Source organism: Mytilus galloprovincialis, chromosome 2 (genome assembly GCF_965363235.1).
Source record: "Mytilus galloprovincialis chromosome 2, xbMytGall1.hap1.1, whole genome shotgun sequence".
In the NCBI taxonomy this organism is placed as follows: domain Eukaryota; kingdom Metazoa; phylum Mollusca; class Bivalvia; order Mytilida; family Mytilidae; genus Mytilus; species Mytilus galloprovincialis.
In genome coordinates, this window is record NC_134839.1 from 107,454,942 (window position 1) to 107,478,974 (window position 24,033).

The window sequence follows — 24,033 nt, forward strand, 5'->3', positions numbered from 1 at the left end:
CTTTGTTAAATCTATGTCTGAGTTGTCTTCAATGACTTCATCTTGGCTTAGACGTTTAAAATGTTCATATAAGTCTTCAATTTTAACAGCATCAGTTTTATTTGATTTGTTGGTATTTATACTATTTAATTTTTGCCATAGCCGTTTTGTGTCAGATTTAGCCAGTTTTCTAAGATCTTTTGCGGTATTCATTTGGAAATCATTATAACTCCGATTTAGTTCTTTTTTATAAGATTTACTTGCTTCTTTTAAAGCTTTTTTTATTTTCTTTACTCTTTAAGTTCCCGTATCTTTGTCTAGCCTGATGAAATAAATTTCTTTTGCTCTTGCATCCTCTTTTATACCATGGTTTTTAGAGAAATAAAAGATGGACACTGACGATGAAAAGTGTGTTATTGAATAATATACTTATTAAATTAACCATAAAGAATAATTTGTAAAACAAACTCACGTACTACGCCATATTTACATGTTGTATAATGTCCATCCATGTCCATCGGGTCAGTTGTTCTGTCTACATACATAATTCTATGATTTATGTTGTAAAATTTGTTGTTCAAAGACAAGCGATTAATTAAATGCACATAAATACTAGATAAAAAGTTATTGAAACTATCATACGAAATAAATGCGCCAGAAAGAGAACAATTCATTTGAATTAAAATGTGTTTAATTATTTTTTAAAAGTCAGAATACCACACAGAAAGTTACAGATTGTACTAGCAAACTTTCAAAAAATTGTAAAAAAAAATATTATATAATTTGAATTGAAATTCAAGATCTAATATCGAAACCATTAAAACAATATAGAAGTAATTTATAGATTGTAAGTGTAATGCAATCCATTGGTGCGGGAATGATACGGTTTCAGTTCCAAAATTTAAAAAAAAATGTTATCTGTTTGTTCTTTGATGAATGGACAGCAAATAGTACTATCTAAAATATAAAGTAGACCACAATGTTCTTGTGCTAAACTTTATAAACGTCGAAGGTTTAATGAAAAACTGTCTAGTTTGAATCCTATTATTTCTTCAACTATGTCAAGACATCCACAGAAACACCTGCATTTCTATTTGTTTATCTTTTTCATCCAAAAAACAGCTGGAAAAAGTGAGAAAATAAAGCTGATTACCGAAGAACTAACATAACAATTACGTAACGTCTGATTAACTGTCAAGAACCTAGCGGGCGCCAAAAATTATGGAAATCGACAAATCTTTTTAGTTCAATGTATCCTAGTCGGATTTATTATATATTAAATCTTTTGTTTTAGTTCGTCTTTTACGAAAACATTTCCGTTTGACATAATAAACCCTTGAACCTTTTAGAACCGACGCTTCTTATTTCACCAGAGTTAAGGTCATTATTTATCTACTATCCAGAAGAAGAAAATACAAATCGGACCGCCAAGTTAACTGATTTCGTAAAAATCTGTTTGCTTTAAGTCGAAAAATTAATTCTGGGAACAAAAACTTTCATCCTTTCAAAAGATATCAAATGTTGTTGAAGAAAAACAAAACACAATTTGTGAAGAAAAAGACGGTTATATATATATATTACATGCAAACGTAAATAAATCTCAATGATTACCATCGTCAGACATGCTATTGTCGAAAAAGTCTCAGTGTATATCCCTTTCAGAAAAAAAAAATCGCCAGTTTCAGGTAATTGCATGCGTTTGCTTGTCTTGTGATTTGTATAATGATAAAATTATTTATTTTTCACAGTTGAAAACTTCAAAAGCGAGATAAAACCACGGCCAAAAACAAAAAGGACCACTCTATAGTACACAGAAACTAAACTAAAGAGCACAACCCACATCCATCAAAAACACAAAGGGTGAGAGGGGTAGGGATTGTGAGAAAATGCGTTCTTGAAGGTCAATTAGAAGGTCGTATTTCATTGAATCTTGGTGTTGCTGATGACAATATACAGTTCCGTACTGATTACTTTTGGGTAAATGAAAATCGAAGAAGAGATATAGGGATATTGAAACGACAAAATGAAGCTATAAACCATAAACATTCTATAATTGTCAATCAAATCATATGAATGACCGTATAACTATCAATGGGATAACTATCTGGAATTCTTGGTGATTCCTATGAGAATAAATGTTCTAAGCGATTTACGATAGATGTGCATGTAAGTTATAAAATAATGCATTTCTACTTCTCGAAGACAATTGTCATTATGACCAAACCTTGCAATGACATTCTATCTCTAATTCTTATTCAAATTATTGCGAGTTGAAAGTATTCGTTCATTAACGTTATTGGTAATGTATTGCTTTATTATGCTAATCTTACAATATATATGCATCAAATGTTTTACAAAGTTTGCTACATTGTACTCAAGATTTCTTTCAAGTAAATGGTATAATTAAACTTTTTCACAAACAACTCTAGGATTTTTTTCTCATGCCATTATAGACTTGACTATAAAACAGATATGTTCTAGTGCAATATGCAATAACATCTGATGTTAGTACAAAATGTGAAATCAGGCCGGGCCTTTCCCACAAACACTGGTTCGATGTCTTGTCTTGTTTAGGTCCAGAGATTATATCAAATCATAATACATAATTAATTCACCCATTTCATCTTTTTTGTTTTTTATCTACTGTACCATTTGAAGTTATTTGATTCATTCATAAAATGTCAGCGATAAAAATGTTGGGAAAATATGGACCTTAAAACACGATAATATAATATATGGACGTTGTCTGTCACTGATTAAGGAATGTTACTTGAGTGATACAGCAATGACAATGAGCACAATAACAGGGTATACTATTCCGGACGAAATAATGAAATAATTTAATTGAATCAAGTTCATGTTACATAACTCTATATAATTTTTACATGATGAATTACCTTAATTCCATTTAGTATGACAATTGTACAACAGATTTTTTTAGAACTTGAATTCCTCATTAAAATGTCTGTTATTGCTACAAACGATTGTCAACATGTTTACCATTAGGACTGATGTCTCCATTAATACTAGATGATATCAGGACTAGGAAGGTCAGATAACATCTAAACTCCTATTGTCCCTTTTCGTCCTTAGATAAATACGATACCTAGTTAATAGTTTTGGATTAGTTCTATTAATGATACCCGATCTCACATTCCATATGGGATATCATATTGTTCTATCAGTAACCGGACATGAATGTCAAAATGTATTTTAACCACTGTCAGCAGATAGATTCACAATGACTGTCAAATAATTCACAAAGGAAAATATCAGCTCACTTTAATTTTTACTGGAAAACAAGATGAACAGTTTATAAAAACTCCATATCGTAATCATTCGGGATAGATATGTTTAAAAAAAAAATACCATAAAAGGGAATAAACATAAGAGCTTGAATCTGCCAAAAAACATGACAATTTGATATGTATTTTTTACCTTCCCTTTACTTTTTCGGATTACGGTTTTTGTCAGTCTGTTATAATTTTCTAGATAAATAGCAAAATTTAAGAAAAAATGTCGAAACATCTTCATTCTAGAACAGTTACTCAAACCTACTGAGTTAGTACTAAGTGCTTGTAATGTTTGCTATTAACAGTTTCTGTCTATATAACCGTTGTAAAATAATCAAGATGATAAGCAAAAAAGTAAAAGCTGTAAAATTATCAAAAAATAGTATTTGAGGGCTAAAAATCCTAGAGTGAATAAAGCCGTTCGCTGGTGTTGGTCATATTAGCATTTTTGTACATCCTGTATTGCTGAAAATTTTGCTGTCTACCTACATGTATATATTATGTTTCAAGTATTCAAAACAATCTAAAAAGTCTAAAATAGTCTTACGAAGACTCTGAAGAACTCACGGAAGGAGTCGTCCAATTGTTTAAGACAAAATGTATTTTTGTAGTTGCTGAATTGCTGACCACGTGTGCTATTTATATATTGAACTTATCTGTTATAAACTTCAACGTTAAATGACAAAATACCTTTTGTAATGATTAGTCAAAAATCATTATTTAAGGGCGATCTTATAATAGTCATCCAATGTTATCAGGCATAGCATTTTATTTTGAGTTTGAAGCAGGCGTTTTTCCTGAAAAATCCGACAAATTCGTTCCTTTGGTATTATACCATTTTATTTTCAGTTTGAGCCAGGCGTTTTCCTGAAAAATCCGACAAATTCGTTCCTTTGGTATTATACCATTTTATTTTCAGTTTAAGCCAGGTGTTTTCCTGAAAAATCCGACAAATTCGTTCCTTTGGTATTATACCATTTTATTTTCAGTTTGAGCCAGGCGTTTTCCTGAAAAATCCGACAAATTCGTTCCTTTGGTATTATACCATCTTATTTTCAGTTTCAGCCAGGCGTTTTCCTGAAAAATCCGACAAATTCGTTCCTTTGGTATTATACCATTTTATTTTCAGTTTGAGCCAGGCGTTTTCCTGAAAAATCCGACAAATTCGTTCCTTTGGTATTATACCATTTTATTTTCAGTTTGGGCCAGGCGTTTTCCTGCAAAATCCGACAAATTCGTTCCTTTGGTATTATTACAGATTATTCATACTGGTGTTTTCAAAAGGCAACACACAGTACTGAACATCGTCTAATTCGCTGGAAATAATTGTTATAATTAATTATTGCATTCATAATATCATTACAAAGGTCGTTCAATATTCGGTCAGATATATATTTTATGAAGACATCTATTTTCTTTTGAATTATATAAGTATTCAAAAATCCTAGACAATCTGGTGCAAAAATCTACAATATTTAATAAAAATGTTCGTCTATATTATAAAAATCGCGTATTTATGCATGTAATGAGAAAGTCTCTACATGTAATAAAACAACCCATACAGTCTGACAGGCTCGATTTATTTGATAAGCGATATATATCGTTTATTTAATATTTGATATAGTCATACATTTTTTGTTTCATAGTTGAGTTAAAATGGTTTATTTGCAATGGGTAATATATATATTGGATATTTATGTTATTTTTATAGCAATAAGATATGTATTGGTTACATATGCATCCTATAATGATCTATAATGTTATCACAGCTTGACAACAGTCTGACATGTGATAGCCAAACGTGCATATTGTTTTATCAATTATCCGGTTACTTGAAAATAATTAAGACTTCAAGTTGTTGTGATACCAAATGAGACAGATATCCACCAAATGTCACAGGACAATGATGACAACATCGACTTTGGAGAACGTCGAATTCGTGATATCAATATCTTGGTATAGTGCTGACGTAAAACAATGACAAAGTATATATCTAAGCAGGTACACAGAGTAAACATTTCCATGATTGAGATTTTAATTGCTTTGCAGTCTAGATATGGTTTTCAATTATCGTTTATTCATTATCTGTTCTGCAGCAAAAATTGCGGTAAATTTTAAAGTCATATGAAACGAGTGACCGGTGAAAAATAATGTTATTCCAATTCTTGAACCAAAGCATACAAACATAATAAACTTAGTCTTCTGTGCACGATTTTATCATGCTGTGCAAGATTTTATCATTTTTTTCACATCGTATAATCGTCATTTTTTTTCAATCGGTCAGTGTTGTTGTGAAAAAATAGCAGGTATAATTAAAGTTCGTGTTTGACGCCGAAGTTTAACGATTGTCACTTGTTTTTCAACAATCAACAAAAAAACATGGATATTGAACACGTGTTTTTCATGTACAATCAGATAATAGTTTATTTTAAGGACATCGATCCATGCGTATTACGATCACCGGCTTTTTCCGAGATGGGTCACACTGAGGTCACATACGGAAAATCACATTCGGGAAATTGCTTTCCCGGAAGAATTAAAAGAAAGTAAACTTCTTCTAAGTGTGAACAAATTAAAAGAATTTTCTTCAGACAAAAGTGTATGTACATAAGTTTTATAATAAAAACTATCTATTGAGTTATACAAAAACATATGCATTATTTTTTTAATTTGAGATTTCTTATGACTTTAAGTTTATTTTTGTTCTGCACTTTCCATTATAAGATACAAACAAAAAAAAACATTTTACGCAACAGTCAAATTGCAAACGTACGTTTATTTACGAAACCGTAAATAAACGTACGTTTGCAATTTGACTAGAACAGAAATTAAAATGTCCAAGAAGTAAATTGACACTATTTCAATTTAAAAGTTAACGGTAGCTATTTGTGTGCACCAGAAGTTCTATTCTACAATTGGTGTCTCTTCAGTGACTCGAATGTCACATGTGGCGCAGGATCTGCTTACCCTTCCTGGTGAGGCATCTGAGTCATTGATTGTCTCTTCTTGTCTCAGAAAAAAATTGTGCTATATCAAGGTTTATAAGGGAAAAAATTCAGCTGAGCCATTGAAGAGGAAATTTTTTTCTGAGACAAGTGCTTGTAGAAAAAGATCTTTATGTACAATTTTACAATTTATCAGGACTTATATGTATTGTTTCATTCATTGAATTGATATTTAAATCCAATTAATCAATCAAAATTACAAAATAATGTTAAACAACGTTAATATAATTTCCGACAATGATGCATTCTGATAAATTCCGGAGATATTAGGCGAGTCCGGTATCTCAAAATTTTATGTGTTGTCTTTGTCAGCTACACGTTTTATATCTCGAATAATTTGCTATAAAATTTATGCTGTATGATAAATAAAGATTAGCGGAAAAATTAGATTTGTCGAGGCTCATTTGTCCGATTTGTCTGGAGAAAAAACCTTGTATTGGTCCAATTTAAGTGACTTCCACTCGTTACAAGTCCTTGAATTGTAAGTTAAATATGTCAGTCAGGTGCTGTCTGTAAAGAGGTCGACGTCAGTAATATGAGGCAGGCACTACCTGTGGAAGGGGACGAAGTTAGTGTATTATTTTTCAATACTACAATGTATAGTCGATTAGTCCGAGATAACTTTTACGTCTAACAGCTATTTTGTCCCTTATCAAAAATTAGATACAAGCCTGTCCAAAAGAGATGCTCTGTTTCGTTTCTTCTGGAGCCGACTCGTGTGGTCCGCAAATAGTAAAAAAATAGCATAAGGACCTAAGAACGATGGTTCCGCAGCCAGCTAACTCATGCAGTAATGGTGTTGAAATTATATAAATCGGGCATCAAATTGTTAATTTTTCATTTATCACTTCATTTATGTAAGTTTCACCTACCTCCCACCCTTTATTTTCTCCTATTTAAACAGTTTTCAAAGTGACCCATTGTTCATATATTTTAAAGTTCATCACAACAAACAGACAAATATGGCTGTATACACCTTATCGCTATTCCCGGCTCACCCGAGAAACGGTACCGCTAGAACTATTGATGTCATTGAACAATCACTTTTCCATTGTGGTGTCAGATATTTTCTATTATGATGTCAAAATTTTACTGTAACCTGTGTGATGTGCAGTAATGGTGGACAAATACATTTGTAGCGATAAGGTGTATTTATCTGTTTATATGACAAAAACTACTCTGAGTACAGACTTACCTGTCCAGTTAAAAAAGTCTTAAGGCCTGGCATCCACTAGATATATAAAGTTAAATGCATTTTGTGTTACAGAAAGATAGAAATCTTAATTTTGTACATGTACAGACATGACAGGTTTTTAAAACTTTTTAAATAGTTTTATTTAACTTAAAATTAAAATGCAAAAATTAAACAATTGCAAAGTAACCTGTGACTTCAAAACAACTATTTTATGAAAGTTGTAAAAACCACTCATTTAAGTGACAATTTAGAACACTATCAGCTGATAATTGATTTTCTGTCAAAATTTAAACATTTCAAAAGTCCAAGGATAAAGGGTAAAAGTCAAAGAAGGACACCCTATCCCCCTTAAAAAAGATTGATGATGTGGAACTAATAATTACTTCATTAGAATAATTTCAAAGTTAATTTTTGTCAATGATTTTTTAGGCAGTTAAGCTGCCTTATGCGAGCACCCTAGATTTGTGTTCTACCCAATAAATGCTGAAATATATGCCATTGTTATTATCTAGCTGGATGTTATGTTATTCATAACTAATTGGACAGTTTTTTCATACTTTTAATTCTTAATTACAAAAAATATGATCAGAAAAACCTGAAATGATCGTTGATTTATCCAAAAGTTTTGAAGTTGCACATAGGAAGTAGGGCACATTAGGAAAATTTATGTAGTTTATTATCCCCTGAGATTTTGGCTAAGCTGTCAAAGAACAAATGTATGAAATGTTGAATCGCCGAAAATTTCTAAAGACAAGTAGTTTAGTTTTTCCAAATGGCAAAAGTCGTAGGAATATTGTTTGTCGTCAATACGTAGTCAACTACGTCAGTAGTCTTAAAATAAGTTCCATTGTTCATGCTGTTGGCGGCAATTTTAAATCATAAGACGAAATTTTTGTATCTTTTCAATTTGGAGGCAGGGGTTCAATTAGCGGTTGTCCGAGGTCTGCTAACTTCCACTTTTGCAGTCGGACTTTCGACTTGCATGGTTACTAGCTACGCTCGACATGCACGACTTGAGAGGAAATAAAAAAATAACTTTGCAAACCTTTTTACCAAAGTCTCCTAATAAACGATCTCAAAACTTGTTTTTAGCATTATTATTCATGACAGCGATGTTTATTTTGTTCAACCGCTAGCTTTGTACAGAAAATCGCCGACAAATAATGTGTAAATTCGAGTAAAATTGTATCTGACAAAAACAACATTGAAAACAAAATGGCTGACATGAGAAGAAAATTCTAATATCGGATCCGATTCCGTAAGCGGATATGGGTAATTCCGGATTTTTGCGATCTTTGAACTTTTAAAAAATCAGACAGATGACAAAATACATCTTTGCATGGTAAATAAATATAAACACTAGAATTGAAAACCAAAAGATATATGTAAAAGAATGAAAAAACAGAAAATATTTTGTACTGAAAATGTGAGAAACGTACAATTAAATACACTGATGATGAAGTAGAGCAGAATATAATGGTGCAACAGTGCCAGCGTTCTGAAGATCCATAGGTATCCATAGGAAACTCAAAATTACTTTTTGACAAATTTTAATGTCAAAATCCAATACTATGTGAGTTTTTGTGACAGCTGGGAACAGTATATCTAACAATATATATGGTTCTGTTGACAGTATAAATTTTCTTTATCAGTAATAAATGTTGGTAAAGCAAGTTAGATGCTTTTAAAGTGTAAACATATTACTAAATGGGTATTTTTTTTCTCAATTTTGATGGGTCAGTTAAAATAGCGGGAAGTTTCTTATTTTACACATATGGCTAAGTATTCAGTATAGTGTTGTTAGTGTGTGACAACATGTATGATTTTAAAAGTAGCTGTTTCAATCTTAATAACATGATTTTCTGAAAGGAGAATGATTCTAGTTTAGGGTTTTACATGTAAAAAGATAGTTATTTAGTCAGAAAACATAAAATTAGACCTAAATAGCATGTTGGACAGAGGTTATGTTGGACGTAACAGGACATTGAAAAATTGAATATTTTCCTTTTATATGAAGGCCTAGTTAATAAATATATCAATTTTTCTCTAACAGTTCATAAGATCTTCAATTAAAGTATATCATTTTGTTAAATTTTTCAAAAACTAACTTATAAGTTGGAAAAATCTTAAAATATGTCGGACAAACGGGGACATTTTTGGATGAGAATTTGTTCCATTTGCATCATTGAAAGTCAAAAACAAAATCAAAACTATGCTGTTTATACTAATATCTACAGCTGGTGTTCCTCAGCAAGAGGTAAAATGGTTCATTATTAAATAAATGGATAAAACAAAACCATAAAAAACTGTAGGACAAAAATAGGACAGATTATATTCCCTGTCGGACAAACATAGGACAGAATTCATTAATTTACTGATCCTAATGGGAATTTAAAAATGGGCACCTCTTAAGAAGAGACTAGGAAGGGTCTGAGAACTATTTTTTAGTTTATGTGGACTTGTTAGTTGTTAACAAGGTTCTTTTTACTTTTAAAAAGCTGTTACGTCCAACATTAGAAGATTTTGTCCTACGGTTCGTCCAACAGAAAATTAATGGACTCTTGTTACGTCCTAATTTTCAAAATTATGTCAAATTTAGACTGTCAACAGTTTAAAACCTCTTTATTTTTCATTTATATGGTAGTATTTAAGGTTAAGTAATTGTCAAAGTAGAAGCGAAATTGATTCTGTGACTTGTGGTAGCCATTTAAGAGAATATCTTGGATGTTGGACGTAACATTTTTTTGGACAAATGTTGGATGTAACTTCCATCTCTTGGTTGGACAGAAAGAGTGTTCACCCCTTCAATGTCGTTGACCTCAAGTAAAAAGGAACAGTTGACAGCAATACCGTATGCACATCGCGATTGTAGTAAAATTTGTTGTCATAAACATTAAAAAAAACTTAAACTGAGTTGGCAACTTGCAAATGAAAATTGAAATGTTCGCCCGTAACGGTTGGACAGATTTTTCAAGAGTAAACTTTAATGACAATTCCTGAAAAAAATAAAACTTTCTGCTGTAACTTCATGATGAATTATCACATTTTAGTTAATAAGCTCAAGCCTCAAGATATTTTGTGCATTTAATTGCCCTCTATGTTACATAACTTATATTTCGTTTTCACATAGGAAGAAGACAGAAAATGTTAGTCCAACAACATGACCATTTAAAATTGTTTTTAATCCTTATTTTTCGATGATTTTTCATGTTTTAGTGTCCTTAACCTTGCCAACCCTATTGTTTTACCTGAAAATCCTTTTTACCTAGTTGCCATTCATACAAAAAGGTTAATAAAACAATTTTGATTTTGGGTCATTCGACCATGTCACAAAATAAGCATGCAAAAAATAGGGAATTCAACACTTCATTTATAAAATACTTTATTCAACAATAAACTTTTCATATGAGACTGTTTATATTATCTCTTCATCATGCAGTGAATTGATTAGCTACCTGCATTGAAACTCAAAATAATTTAAAATATGAAAAAAATGCATTTTTCTGGGACACCCATTGAAACAGCACTTTACTGAATACTTAGCCATATACATGTAGTGCAACTAGATTATATGATACCTGAATGTAAGCAAATTATATGTATGTGGAGTCCTTTGAGGCACTCTACCCCCTCCTGTTTGATAACTTTGAAACAGATGAGATCCCAACCTCTCAACCATATACATTCATGTATGGGACTATATAACTAATCAAATGAAATATAGGTGAAGTTCCTAGGGTCATCCACCACCTCCTGCTTCAGAACTTGGGAACAGTCAAGATCCTCACCCCTCAACCATATTTTTTTATGTATGGGACAATATAACCAATCAAATGAAATACAGGGGGAGTCCCTGGGGTCACCCCACCACTCCTGTTTTGGAACTTTGAAACAGTCGAGATCCCCACCCCTAAACCATATATATTCATGTATGGGACAATATAATAAATCAAATGAAATATAGGGGAGTCCCTGTGGGTCATCCCACCCCTCCTGTTTGAGAACTTGGAAACAGTCGAGATCCCCACCCCTAAACCGTATATATTCATGTATGGGACAATATAATAAATCAAATGAAATATAGGGGGAGTCCCTGTGGGTCATCCCACCCCTCCTGTTTGAGAACTTGGAAACGGTCGAGATCCCCAACCCTAAACCATATATATTCATGTATGGGACAATATAACAAATCATATGAAATATAGGTGGAGTTCATGGGGCCACTCTACCCCTTCCTGTTTGAGAATTTGAAAACGGTTGAGATCCCCTCCATTAACCATATATATTCATGTATTGGACAATATAACAAATCAAATGAATTATAGGGGAGTCCCTAGGGTCACTGCACCCTCATGTTTGAGAACTTGGAAACAGTTGAGATCCTCACCACGTAACCATATTATACTCATGTATGGGACTAAATAACAAATCAAATAAAATATAGGGGAAGTCCCTGTGGTCACCCACCCCTCCTGTTGTTTGAGAAATTGGAAACAGTCGAGATCCTAACCTTAAATTAAACCATATATTTTCATGTATGGGACAAAGGAACAAATCCAATGAAATATAGGGGAAGTCACTGGGCCCCCCCCCCCCTAAACCATATATATTCATGTATGGGACAATATAAAAAATCAAATGAAAAATAGGGGTAGTCCCTAGGGTCAGTCACACCCTCTTGTTTGTGTTTTGAGAACTTGTAAAAGATTGAGATACCAACTCCTAAACCACATTCATTTCTGTTTGTCATTTCAAAAAGATTGAATGACATACAAGGTCAATCTCATAGGCGTCACATATGCATATCACTTTGCTAGACATAACACCTGTCATTTTATTCCAAACTTAGACATCATGGACTTGGGTTGAAGGTGGGAGTCATTTACATTTACTATGGGCAGGTCAGTCAGACCTCACCTTTGATTCTTGTAGTAGTAAACATTTGTCTGATTTGTGTCTCATAACTTTTGTACTGTAGAACACAAACTCAGTTTTCTTTCCGTGAAAGCAAGTCCATTCATACTTTTACAAGCTCGTACTAAAGTCAACTTGAAATACTAACAGTCAGCTAATACGAACAATTACGATCAACTAGAAGAACTGCAATCATTGCGAATTTGTACCACTGCTGACTCGAGACTCATGACCATGAAAAAAGAATATACTTGATATATACGTTGCTATTGAAAACCTTGATAAAATATGAATTATTTGCCTTAATGATTAATTCATTAAATGAACATAAATGTACAATTATATATGAATGTTTAATGTTTGTTCTTTTAAATCTTTAAAAAAAAATTGAAGCATTGCCACAGTTTTTATAATTATGTTCGCCTTGGTTTTTGGTTAACTGCCTACAGTGCTTACAGCACTTTGATTTTAAATAACTTTATTCCTTTATTCCTTACCCAAAATGTGGGAAGGATAACATAGTTTGATTTTTTTTTCAGTTCTGAAAATGGCAGATCAGAAGAATATTTTTACATTCAAAGATGAAAGACCCCAACAATGTCCATCATTAGAATACAGTACAGATTTTTTACACAATAAAGTGCCATTAGTAATAGATAATGGTATGTTTTTGTATTTTCTGTTATGATACAATTAGATAACTTTATTTATTTTCTGTTATGATAGATAAGGGTATGTATTTTCTATTAAAATAGATAAGGGTATGTATTTTCTATTAAAATAGATAAGGGTATGTATTTTCTGTTATAATAGATAAAGGTACAATGTATATATTGTCTGTTATGATAGATAAGGTTATGTATTTTCTATTATAATAGATAAGGGTATGTATTTTCTGTTATGATAGATAATAGTTTGTATTTTCTGTTGATTAACATAGCAGTACTAGTTGTGAAAGATTTAAGTTGGGTACAACTTTTATAAGCAGTATACATGTTTTAAGATGTAATTAGAAAAAGAAGATGTAGTATGATTGCCACTGAGACATCTCTCCACAACTACACCTTTTCACTAGCAGGTCAGTTTCAGTAAACTACTTTCTGCTTTACTAGTGGTTGCTGTTGTGTTGCTTGTTGCATAATTTAATAATTGTTAGTTGCTAAACATTCAGTGACAACAATCTCATACATGTTAAGGACTATTTTTGAGAAACATAGATATCCCATTTGTGCAAATTTTATAGAATTTATATTTTAACTTTAAGTCAAGTTATTGACTTATGCATTGTGTATTGTGACAGGTACATATCAATGCAGAGCTGGTTGGGCCACCAGTGACAAACCACAGCTAATATTCAAGAATATAACAGCTAAACCAAGGGGTAAAAAGGTAAGTTGCAACTACAAACAGTGACAAAGTAAATTTTGGATTTATAAAAGCCTGGCTGTAAGCTTTAAAGCTTAATAAATGGTTTATAATTTAGTTAAATTCCTTTAATTACTGATGCACTTTTTACAAGTTTTTGTGCTTTAAGGGGAAACTATGAGTACTGTCATGAATGTGTATAGCCATATTTGTACATGTATTTAGTGAAAGCAAAACTAAAATTGAGAATGGAAATAGGAAAAACTATGTACCAAATATCATCAGCAAAACAAGATCTTATAAGTTGCCATGGCCCAACTCATCTACTGATTCCTCCATTACAAGTTATTTAATTACCTTAGATTAGATATTTAAACATATTTGTGAAAACTTCAGGATGTAGAGAAAAAGTATTTACAGTAAGATTGAGGAGCAATGAAAGAATGGATTATGTTAGACAACTTTAATATCAGTCAACTTCATGTAGGTGCTATTGTCTAGTCTGTGCCAAACTGTTTAAGAGTTTGTCTGACCGAAAAAAGAAATTTGAACTTTTCTACTATATATGCAACTAAAAAATCTTAAAAATTCTGTCTGACTGAATAATTTTTTATCTGTCATTTTGTCAGTCAGACAGAGTTTGGGATACACTTATCATGCTTATTATCATGTACTGACTTGAATTATCAGTCAGCTCCAAGAAGAAGTTTTGGCAAATTGCAAAAAGTATTTGGGTCTAACAAATAAACCAATTAACATGCACAACATTTTATATATATTTTAGAATGCACAAACATGCAAGTACTTTATATTGTGATAAAGCAAAACATATACAATAGCAATGTCTGAACATTTTTTGAGAAATTACTCCTACAATTTCAAATATAAAGAAGAGAAGAACTTGAAAATGTAAAGTGACCATAATTTAGAATTCCCAACTAGGGATCAATGCTTTAATTTCACAATGATTTTTCTGAAACATTTATAAAATTGACTATCATTTATGTAGATGTTAATTAACATGATATGTTTTACAGGAGACAGACACACAAGTAGGAAATGAAATAAATACAACAGAGGTTGCAAAATGGTTAATTAGGTCACCATTTGACAGAAATGTAGTGACATTGTATGATGTTCAGGTAGGTTAACACTTTTTTGAGTGCTATCTACTCAGATCAAATTAAACCTATATGAAAGCTCATAAAATAAAAATACAAACCTATATGAAAGCTCATAAAATAAAAATAAAAATATAAACCTATATGAAAGCTCATAAAATAAAAATATATACCTATATGAAAGCTCATAAAATAAAAATACAAACCTATATGAAAGCTTATTCTATATGAAATCTCATAAAATAAAAATACAAACCTATATGAAAGCTCATAAAATAAAAATATCAACCGATATGAAAGCTCATAAAATAGAAATACAAACCGATATGAAAGCTCATAAAATATAAATACAAACCGATATGAAAGCTCATAAAATAAAAATACAAACCGATATGAAAGCTTATAAGATAAAAATACAAACCTATATGAAAGCTCATAAAATAAAAATATAAACCTATATGAAAGCTCATAAAATAAAAATACAAACTGATATGAAAGCTCATAAAATAAAAATACAAACCTATATGAAAGCTCATACAATAAAAATATAAACTGATATGAAAGCTCATAAAATAAAAATACAAACCGATATGAAAGCTCATAAAATAAAAATACAAACCTATATGAAAGCTCATAAAATAAAAATACAAACCTATATGAAAGCTCATAAAATAAAAATACAAACCGATATGAAAGCTCATAAAATAAAAATACAAACCTATATGAAAGCTTATAAGATAAAAATACAAACCTATATGAAAGCTCATAAAATAAAAATATAAACCTATATGAAAGCTCATAAAATAAAAATACAAACCGATATGAAAGCTCATAAAATAAAAATACAAACCTATATTAAAATAAAAATATAAACCTATATGAAAGCTCATAAAATAAAAATACAAACCTATATGAAAGCTCATAAAATAAAAATACGAACCGATATGAAAGCTTATAAAATAAAAATATAAACCTATATGAAAGCTCATAAAATAAAAATAAAAATATAAACCTATATGAAAGCTCATAAAATAAAAATATAAACCTATATGAAAGCTCATAAAATAAAAATATATGAAAGCTCATAAAATAAAAATATATGAAAGCTCATAAAATAAAAATATAAACCTATATGAAAGCTCAAAAAATAAAAATATAAACCTATATGAAAGCTCATAAAATAAAAAATACAAACCTATATGAAAAGCTCATAAAATAGTAATACAAACCGATATGAAACCTCATAAAATAGTAATACAAACCTATATGAAAGCTCATAAAATAGTAATACAAACCGATATGAAAGCTCATAAAATAGTAATACAAACCGATATGAAAGCTCATAAAATAGTAATACAAACCGATATGAAAGCTCATAAAATAGAAATACAAACCTATATGAAAGCTCATAAAATAGTAATACAAACCTATATGAAAGCTCATAAAATAGTAATACAAACCTATATGAAAGCTCATAAAATAGTAATACAAACCTATATGAAAGCTCATAAAATAGTAATACAAACCTATATGAAAGTTCATAAAATAGAAATACAAACCGATATGAAAGCTCATAAAATAGTAATACAAACCTATATGAAAGCTCATAAAATAGTAATACAAACCGATATGAAAGTTCATAAAATAGAAATACAAACCTATATGAAAGCTCATAAAAGAGTAATACAAACCTATATGAAAGCTCATAAAATAGTAATACAAACCGATATGAAAGCTCATAAAATAGTAATACAAACCTATATGAAAGCTCATAAAATAGTAATACAAACCGATATGAAAGCTCATAAAATAGTAATACAAACCGATATGAAAGCTCATAAAATAGTAATACAAACCGATATGAAAGCTCATAAAATAGTAATACAAACCGATATGAAAGCTCATAAAATAGAAATATAAACCTATATGAAAGCTCATAAAATAGTAATACAAACCTATATGAAAGCTCATAAAATAGTAATACAAACCTATATGAAAGTTCATAAAAGCTCATAAAATAGTAATACAAACCGATATGAAAGCTCATAAAATAGTAATACAAACCGATATGAAAGCTCATAAAATAGTAATACAAACCTATATGAAAGCTCATAAAATAGTAATACAAACCTATATGAAAGTTCATAAAATAGAAATACAAACCTATATGAAAGCTCATAAAATAGTAATACAAACCTATATGAAAGCTCATAAAATATTAATACAAACCGATATGAAAGGTAGCCAATGGAAAATACTTATATGAAGAGTAACAAATTAAATTATAAGAAAGCTTATCAAAATTATAGATTTTAATTCTTATGAAACATTTATCTTATATATGTAACAACATGAATACTGAAAATCTGTTTTGATTATTTCTAAGAATGAAATATACTATTTTGGTTTCCAGGAACAAATATTTGACTATATATTTTCACATCTTGGTTTGAACACAGATGGGTATATTGACCACCCTGTGGTGTTAACAGAGCCTGTATGTAATCCTAACTACTGTCGTCAGCGTAGGTATCATTACTAACTGTTTTAATTCATATCATGTGGCTAAAAAAACTGTAATTTCATTCTTCCTTATAAAATCCTCAAATGGATTTCAAAATAAAAATTTTTTTTTTGGTATTGTGAAAACTCTCCACCAGAGACTAAAGAACCAAGATGTCAACAATTATATATTTTTACGGCATTCAACAATAAGCAAAACTGAAACTGTATTGAAAGCTGTAAAAGGCCCAGACCATGAGGTAATATGAAAAATTCAAAACAAAAAAATAAAAACAAAAAAATATATAAGTTTGGATTTGGTGGTTCTGAAAAAAAGAAATGTTATTACATATTAATAAAAATAAAATAAATAAATAAATGACTTATTTTATTATAGTGTCACATATTTGATCAGACATATATATATATACACAATTACATAAAGTGATAAACAACACAAAATAAAATGACCAAATATCCAGCCTTATGTAGACTTATGAGACACTTATGTACAAACATTTCTAAAACCTAAAGGTTAAAAAAATAAAGAAATCACTAAACAAGTCATTTTAGTCTATAAACTGTATGTATAAAATTCAAAATTAATACAGAATCTTTCCTTTTTTCCAGAAATGTCAGAGCTTTTATTTGAATGTTACAACATACCTCAAGTTTCGTATGGTATTGATGCCATGTTCAGTTTGTATGCTAACCATGACAGGATGGGTATGCATGATAATAATAGTTTCTACAATGTGTTAGATAAATATACTTTGTGAAGACAAGGAGATTTTGGATTTATGTCAATGAGTCTGAAAACCAATGTCTTGAAACATTGAAAGTTGTGAAGAGGTCGGCACACTAATTATAGCTAACAGATGTCTTCTGATATAAAGCAAAACTATGCATTTATATGAAGTTGGTATTAGGCTTTAAAAAAATTAAATAGGAAGCAGAAAATAAATCTCTGATACTATGAAAATTATTAGGCCAGACAAAAATGTTTGATATAATTTTCTAACAAGAATTGATGGAAGAATTGAAAAGAGAACAAATCACAAATACTTTTGATCTAAACTCTTGTTACACAAATAACCAGTCATTCATAGTGTTAAGATTTGTTGGGTACATGGTAGTCATTTAATATGCCTATACATATAATTAACAGTGCCTGGTGATGTTTCATAGCCTGACCGGTTTCGGTCCAAAAAGGACCATCATCAGAGGCAGAATGGTAGATTAATTAATGTTTGCACCTTATTTATATAGAAACAGTAATAGTGGTAATTGCCTGATCAAAGTTCAGTAAACGTGCATTTTGGTTAACCGATGGTTAAGAGTTAACCAGCAATTTAGTTACACGGAGGATCAGAGTTATCCGGTGGATTAGTTTAGGTTTAACTTATATGTTTTGCTTAAAAAATATGGTCTTTATCGTTATTACACCAAAGAATGCAAAATTTCACAGGTCATTAAAATAAAGTTTCTTTTTCTGTTTTACAGAAGATATTAATTCACTGATAGTGTCCTGTGGGTACCAGACTACACATTTACTTCCTGTTCTTGGTGGACGTCTGGACGCATCACAATGTCGACGGATTAATCTTGGAGGATATCACCTCGAAACCTTCATGCAGCGACTTCTACAACTCAAATATCCAGGACATTTTGCTGCTGTGTCGCTAAACAGGGCTGAGGTACCCCACATATTTTCTTCTAGTGTTAGCTGCTGTAATTCAAAATCACAATATTTTCATACTAAAAGTCTTTTTCACATATTCAATTGATGACTTTTGACACTTTTATTACATTTTGTTTTTGTACTATTATATTATTATATATGAACAGGAACTGTGATCAGCAAAATTGATCAGTATAATACCGAGCTCGCAAAATAAGTATTGGAAATCACGATGCATGTAAAATTAAATAAGCAGAACATGTTGAACCAGGCACATTTTTGAACGACTGAACGAGAAAAAAATAAGTAAAAACACTTTGAATGTGAAATAAAAAATGGCAATTATGTTGCATGAAAAATAACCCTTTACCACCCTCTTTGTACATTCAAAAATACTGTTGAGGTGTCACATATCTTTTTAATGTTTTTAAATATGCTATTGTGTTTCTGACTCTCTTTATTAAATTCTATTAATTGATCATTGATTTCTGTGATTTAATCAAATGTACATCTTGGAATATTATAGAAAGAAATGTGACCTTTTCGTCCCTTTATAAGATAAATATACATCTTGTAAGTAACAAATAAAAAAGTAATTAAAAAATATTAAGAACCAAGAAAACATAAGGACAAGTGCACTAAGAATAGTTAATACATATTATATTTTTTTATCAGGAATTAGTGAGAGATCATTGTCACCTAGCACCAGATTACAATGCCGATTTACATGAATGGGTTTCTAATGACTATTACGATGATAATGTACACAAGATTCAACTTCCCTACACTAATGTAAGTTATATCGAGAAAATACAGTGCACCAATGTAAATTACATATAAATAAAGTGTTAACCATTGGTAAGAGTAACTAGTAGAATAGATACAACTGTCCTATACACATCGTATACACCTTAAACTACAGAACACCCATGTAAGAACTGGTACAAAATTGATATACCGAACATACATGCCAGTCAAATATACACACAAACTACAGTCAATTATGTAAAGTTACTCCTTTACAAAAATGTAATTATCCCTTTGTAATGTCCGGTAAGTGTACACCTTTTACCCACTCTAACGAGTAAAGATTTGTTTACAAAATACAGTGCAAGTTATATATTGGGTATGATTTATTTTCTTATATATGTGATTTTTATAGGCCCCTGGAAACCAGCTATCAGCAGAGCAAACTAAAGAAAGAAGAGAACAACAAATAAAAAGATTAAAAGAAGTAACAGCAAAAAGAAGACTAGAAAAAGTTAGTTATTCTTATTGATGTTAGAAAATGTAGTAAAATTATGTAAAGTCATAGTCTCAGTTTTGATGTGATTGTGTGAGAGTAACTGAATGCCAACTTTACAGGTAAGTTACAATTAAGTTGGAATATTTTAAAAGGGAGAAGATTATAAGGAAACTATTTATAGCCATTAGTTTTAAGAAAAACAGACAATATTATAGCCAACAGAATAAGATAAAAAGACCACAGTCAACAAAAAGATTGTTTAAGATATTTTTTTTGCTCTTTTAAGATAACTTTTTGCTTTTTGCTAAAGTTGCACGTACTGTTAAGGTTAGACATGCTATTCAAAGAAAAGATGTCTTATAGTGGGAAAGAAAAAAATAACTAATTATGAGTGTTAGACATTGAATGGTTAGGAAAACTCTCACATTTTCATGAATGGTATTAGTGAGAACAAGTGCTTCCCTTTCCCTGTCATTTCTATACATTCTTATATTTTTTCCAGACTAAGCTTTTACCAAATTAATCAAATTTCTCTATACAACAGTTAGCATCGGAGGAACAGAAGTTACAAGAGTTAATGAGTATCCAGGAATTATTGGAGGATGAAGATGATGATGAAGCATTTGATGTAAGTAAATTATCTATAATTTCCACCACCCAGCACCCCTGAATAGAAAGCAACCAAAATCTCAAATATGTGTATATGTATGGATATCATAAAACTTTCTGATTATGAAATAAGAAAAAAAGATTAATAAGTATTTGTCCTTTAAATAGTCCTAGTTAACTATAACCATTTACCATAGTTTCCTAAGAACACACATTCTTTTTTTTTCTTCAAAAATTTTAATAGTTTGGGTAATATAAGGTAAGATGAAATAAATAAGAAACATTTTATTTCCTGTTTAAACTTGCTCAGATGTACTGATTTATTGAATATTAAGCTAATGAACAATATTTTATGTCATCCCATCAGCCGGAAAGAAAAAAATATAACATGCATATATGAACAAAATCAATAATGATCTTTTGAAAAAATACAAGCAATTATATACCTTTATATTGGTAGCTTGATATTAGATTTGCCATTCTATTATTACAGCGAGCTTTACAGAACACATCATTTGATACACCAGAAGAATTACAATCAGAAATAAACAGATTAACAATAGCAATACAGAGAAACAGAGCCAAAGTTCTTGGGATTGAGCTACCTCCAGCAGAAGAGGTAACAATGTGGTGATCAGGGCTCATGGTCATCAAAATTTGTGCTAGAAACACCAAATCCAATATATTGATAGGTTGAATTCTGAGTCTGAGTATAAAAATCACACTTTAAAGTTTTAAGACAAGGATTGGACTGAACAATTTAACCCATCATTTCTAATGGTGAAAAAATTCTGTTTTAAATATATTTTCTTTATTATTTAAATGTTGATGCTGAAACACAATTCAGATTCCAGTGTTTATATAAATGCTTTATTATTAAAATGTTGATGGTGAAAAAGAATTAATATATTGCTTCAGGAAATGTATTTTTTAAAACACTGATTAAACACTCATTACATGCATAATTGAAATAAAACTTAATATTATGACTGTACATTGAACTGAAGAAGTCTGGGTTTTTTTTGTCGAGCCTTCGACTTTAGTCGAAAAAGCGAGACTAAGCGATCCTACATTCCGTCGTCGTCGGCGGCGTCCACAAATATTCACTCTGTGGTTAAAGTTTTTGAAATTTTAATAACTTTCTTAAAATATACTGAATTTCTACGAAACTTGGACAGAAGCTTGTTTATGATCATCAGAAAGTATCCAGAAGTAAATTTTGTAAAAATAAAATTCCATTTTTTCCGTATTTTACTTATAAATGGACTTAGTTTTCCTGCGAGGAAACGTTACATTCACTCTGTGGTTAAAGTTTTTAAAATTTTAATAACTTTCATAAACTATCCTTGATTTGTACCAAACTTGGACAGAAGCTTGTTTATGATCATAAGATAGTATCAAGAAGAAAATTTGTAAAAATAAATATCCGTTTTTCGGTATTTTACTTATAAGTGGACTTAGTTTTTCTGCGAGGAAACATTACATTCACTCTGTGGTTAAAGTTTTTAAAATTTTAATAACTTTCATAAATTATCCTTGATTTGTACCAAACTTGAACAGAAGCTTGTTTATGATCATAAGATAGTATCAAGAAGAAAATTTTGTAAAAATAAATTTCCACTTTTCCGTATTTTACTTATAAATGGACTTAGTTTTTTTGCCAGAAACAAAACATTCACTCTGTGGTTTAAGTTTTTAAAATTTTTATAATGTTCTTAAACTATCCTGGATTTCTACCAAACTTAGACAAAAGCTTGTTTCTGATCATAAGATATTATTCAGAAGTAAATTTTGTACAATAAAAAAAAAAATTCACTTTTTCCGTATTTTACTTATAAATGGACTTAGTTTTTCTTCCAGTTAACATTACATACAGTCTGCAGTTAAAGTTTATAAAACATTTATTAGATTCATAAACTATCCTGGATTTTTTACCAAACTTGGAAGCTTTTTTCAATCAAAAGACAGTATCAAGAGGGAAATTTTTATTGATGTTTTTCCTCATTTTTGTTGAGTCTGCAATTAACAGCAAAAGTAGGCGAGACACTGGGTTCCGTGGAACCCTTACGAATTTTTTTATTATCATTGGATTGCTGCATCATTGACATATATATTTTCAAAATTTCTTCCAAACCGCTAAGGACAAAGCTATTTGTTGCTGTTTTTCATCTTGATATTTAATTACATAAAAGCACATGTCTCTGATAAATCAGTAGTGAAATGTTGTTGCTGTTTTGCTTTTAAAGTTTATACCTCTCTAGACTTATTAATTTTCAGCCTAAGAAACAAACAGTTTATGACCTTTTGGAAATTCCTGATGACCAGTTGTCTGCTGACCAGGTACTGACCAAGAAAAAACAAAGAATGTTGAAGAATGCTAGAGAGGGAAGGCTTAGAGCACAAGCTTTACAGATAGAAAAAAGACAAAAGGTATTTCATTATAGTTCAGTTCAAAGATCAGATGCTACTGGCAGATGCTGATAGGATGTTTTCACTTAGTGTCATTTATTTAGTACTTTTTTATGGACACAATATCAATAATATGTATACAATATTCATACAAATGTCCTTTAAAGTCATATGAAACGAGGGACTGGTGAAAAATAATGTTTATCCAATTCTTGAACCAATGCATATATATATCATAAACTTAAGTCTTCGTTTTTATCATTTTTTATGCAAATATATCAAATAATCGTCAATTTTTTTCTCTCTGTCTGTTTTGATGTCAAAATATGGCAGCTACTTAATTGTATTTTTTTTGTCACCTTATAGTAAACAATCAACATAGAAGCCTGGATATTGAGCATGTGTATAACATATACAATCAGATTATTGTTTATTTTAATGAGAGATCCATGCGTATTGCGATCACCGGAATTTACGAGAAGGGTCACACTAAGGTCACTTGCATACAGAAAATATGTTGGCTAATTGCTTCTTGGAAATAAGCAATTAAAAAAAAGTAAAGTTTTTCTAAATTTGGACAAATTAAAGAATTTCTTCAGAAAAAAGTATATGCACATAAGTTTTATAATTAAAACTATCCATTTAGTTATAAAAAAACATATTCATAATTTTTTTTTAATTTGAGGTTTCATATTGACTTTAATCACCATTTGG

At 30.3% G+C, this 24,033-nt stretch overlaps 2 protein-coding genes across 7 annotated transcripts in view; one reads left to right on the forward strand and one right to left on the reverse strand.

The window, feature by feature from the left end:
* LOC143065299 (calcitonin receptor-like) overlaps positions 1-496 on the reverse strand; it is an 84,814-nt gene extending 84,318 nt beyond the window's left edge. The window contains exon 1 of one of the 2 annotated variants that reach the window (XM_076238800.1): positions 456-496. The gene's annotated coding sequence lies outside the window, so the exon portion shown is untranslated. Of the gene's footprint in view, positions 1-451 lie in introns of both variants that reach the window. The other variant, XM_076238799.1, reaches the window with a different exon arrangement.
* LOC143065297 (actin-related protein 5-like) overlaps positions 1-24,033 on the forward strand; it is a 39,463-nt gene that overhangs the window by 4,965 nt on the left and 10,465 nt on the right. Inside the window, exons 1-12 of one of the 5 annotated variants that reach the window (XM_076238797.1) lie at positions 1,737-1,839; positions 12,926-13,048; positions 13,687-13,775; positions 14,789-14,893; positions 17,286-17,397; positions 18,005-18,100; positions 18,878-19,071; positions 19,731-19,847; positions 20,218-20,316; positions 20,846-20,929; positions 21,404-21,529; positions 23,188-23,340. In XM_076238797.1, coding sequence (XP_076094912.1) covers positions 12,934-13,048; positions 13,687-13,775; positions 14,789-14,893; positions 17,286-17,397; positions 18,005-18,100; positions 18,878-19,071; positions 19,731-19,847; positions 20,218-20,316; positions 20,846-20,929; positions 21,404-21,529; positions 23,188-23,340 — 1,290 coding nt within the window. In that variant the 5' untranslated portion in view covers positions 1,737-1,839; positions 12,926-12,933. Of the gene's footprint in view, positions 1-1,736; positions 1,840-6,643; positions 6,846-7,564; positions 7,587-12,925; positions 13,049-13,686; positions 13,776-14,788; positions 14,894-17,285; positions 17,398-18,004; positions 18,101-18,877; positions 19,072-19,730; positions 19,848-20,217; positions 20,317-20,845; positions 20,930-21,403; positions 21,530-23,187; positions 23,341-24,033 lie in introns of those variants that run through there. The other 4 variants (XM_076238796.1, XM_076238795.1, XM_076238794.1 and 1 more) reach the window with 4 other exon arrangements.